The 2137-nt window shown below is 39.5% G+C and overlaps 1 protein-coding gene across 1 annotated transcript in view; it reads left to right on the top strand.

Moving 5' to 3' along the window:
- Positions 1-276: 276 nt before the first annotated feature.
- LOC107576535 (mitochondrial-processing peptidase subunit alpha-like) overlaps positions 277-2137 on the top strand; it is a gene marked incomplete at its 3' end in the record, with an annotated part of 3609 nt that continues 1748 nt past the window's right edge. Inside the window, exons 1-5 of the mRNA XM_016262701.1 lie at positions 277-338; positions 685-887; positions 969-1048; positions 1173-1255; positions 1351-1445. Coding sequence (XP_016118187.1) covers positions 292-338; positions 685-887; positions 969-1048; positions 1173-1255; positions 1351-1445 — 508 coding nt within the window. The remainder of the gene's footprint in view (positions 339-684; positions 888-968; positions 1049-1172; positions 1256-1350; positions 1446-2137) is intronic.

The following is a 2137-nucleotide window of genomic DNA, read 5'->3' on the forward strand; positions in this document are numbered from 1 at the left end:
AAAACTTTTTCTAGAGAGAAACGTTTGTGCAACTGGACTGTGAAAACTACTTTAATGTAGGCATCATAATATTAATAAGTTTATACTGTGTAAATACCGGTTTATTTTATATTTTCCCCCACAGTAACAATGTAAATACAGTTTGTTTCTAAATCTATCCTCGCTATTTACATACGCCGTCTATTCATAGAGTTTTTCCTTTTACATTTGTCTTTAGGATCATAGCAACATGACTAGAGTAGGAAGTGTTTAATAACCATTTCCGGGCAACGTTCCTGGTCAAAATCCAAGATGGCTGCTCACATGTCAAGATTAAGGGGCTGGAGCCGAGCGCAGAGGTTTGAGCTAATGTCCTAATATTTACGTACTGGATAGACGTGCGTCACATTTGTAGAGCCGTAGCCTCATGTTTGGTTTGACTTTATAAAATAATATATTTTAGATTGTCTCTCTACTTCATAAAATCGTTTGTTATAGCAATAGTGTACAGTGACAAACTTCAAAATATCGTGTGCTTCCCCGGTAACTTAATTAAACTGTATTGACAGCAACTATTGCAAATGCCAGTGTGGATGTTGTTGTTAGTATCATATTGCTCATGATTTAACAGTGTTGTCATGCGTGTTTAATGCTGAGAGATGACCTGTAGAAGCAGTGAGTGCTGTCGGTGTATGACTGTTGCAGGTATGGCATCGCGGTATGTAGGCAGTACAGCAGCGGCAGCGCGTATCCCAATGTGTCCCTGTCCACACCGTTACCCGGGATTCCCAAACCTGTCTTTGCCTCCGTGGACGGCCACGAGAAACACGAGACTAAAATCACCACCTTAGAAAACGGACTCAAAGTTGCATCTCAGAATAAATTTGGTCAATTCTGTACAGTTGGAAGTAAGTTCAATGTGAAGTGTCGCGTGATTCAAATGAGCTGAGCCAGATACTGAGGGTTGTGTCTCACCTGCTTGTTTTTAGTTTTAGTAAACTCAGGCTCGCGTCATGAAGCAAAATATCCCAGTGGAATTGCACACTTTTTGGAAAAGCTTTCCTTTTCTGTAAGTTAGTATTTGTTTATTTGTTGTATGGCATGAATTGTTTATATACTAAATTGCTTTGACACTGTTCTTCTGATTTAAATGCACAAAACCGAACTCAGTCTGATTCACACTTCAATTTAAGTCTACAGCCCAGTTTGGAAGTAAAGATGAAATTCTCCTAACACTTGAGAAACATGGAGGCATATGTGACTGCCAAACATCCAGGTCTGACACTTTTTAAAAATGTTTTCTTCAAATAGTTGTGTTCTCTTCTGTTTACCTCTTATTTAGCATGTTTTATTTATTTCTGTCATATACAGGGACACAACAATGTATGCGGTTTCAGCGGAAGTTAAGGGTCTGGATACTGTAGTGAACCTCCTGTCAGATGCGGTTCTACAGCCTCGTTTATTAGGTGAGCATCTAAAACACAACTGATTATGTAAAGATGTCATATGACATTGCTAAAAAGAACATTATGTTGTGTATTTGGTGTAATGCAATGTGTTTATGCGGTTTAAGGTAAAAAAAACACATTATTTTCCACATACTGTACATTATTGTTGCACCTCTATGCCCCGCCTTTCTGAAACATGCCGATTTTTACAAAGCTCATCGGTCTGAAAAGCGAGTTGTGTTATGATTGGCCGAATACCTCAAGTGTGTGACGGAAATGTTACGCCCCTTACCATATTGTCAGGCCGTATCCCAGAGCGACGAGACAAAACCAATAAAACCCATTATAAACGAGGCATTTGTTGCATTCAGTGGGGACATAATTACGGATTATAATGACTTTTTACACGTTGCGTTGCGTATCGCGCCGCATAAACCATAAAACCATGTCTGCATTTGTGATCGGAGAAAGACAAACAAGCGCTACTCTACACTGCTCAAAATTTGCGTTTGAATCATCGGTGGAAAATTCTTTAAATATGAAAACGTACTTACAGACTGCGAGTCAGAAGTGCCAGACTGTCCTTGCAAAGTTGGAAATGCCCCACTTTATAGAAACAGCCTTTGTGCAAAGACGCATTGTAGGCTACTCTGCAGGTTCAGGAAACCTCCATAAAATGCGCTGGACACATCTGAATATTTGGGTTGAAG

This window comes from Sinocyclocheilus grahami, unplaced genomic scaffold, assembly GCF_001515645.1.
Source record: "Sinocyclocheilus grahami isolate Dianchi unplaced genomic scaffold, SAMN03320097.WGS_v1.1 scaffold3893.1, whole genome shotgun sequence".
Taxonomy (NCBI): Eukaryota; Metazoa; Chordata; class Actinopteri; order Cypriniformes; family Cyprinidae; genus Sinocyclocheilus; species Sinocyclocheilus grahami.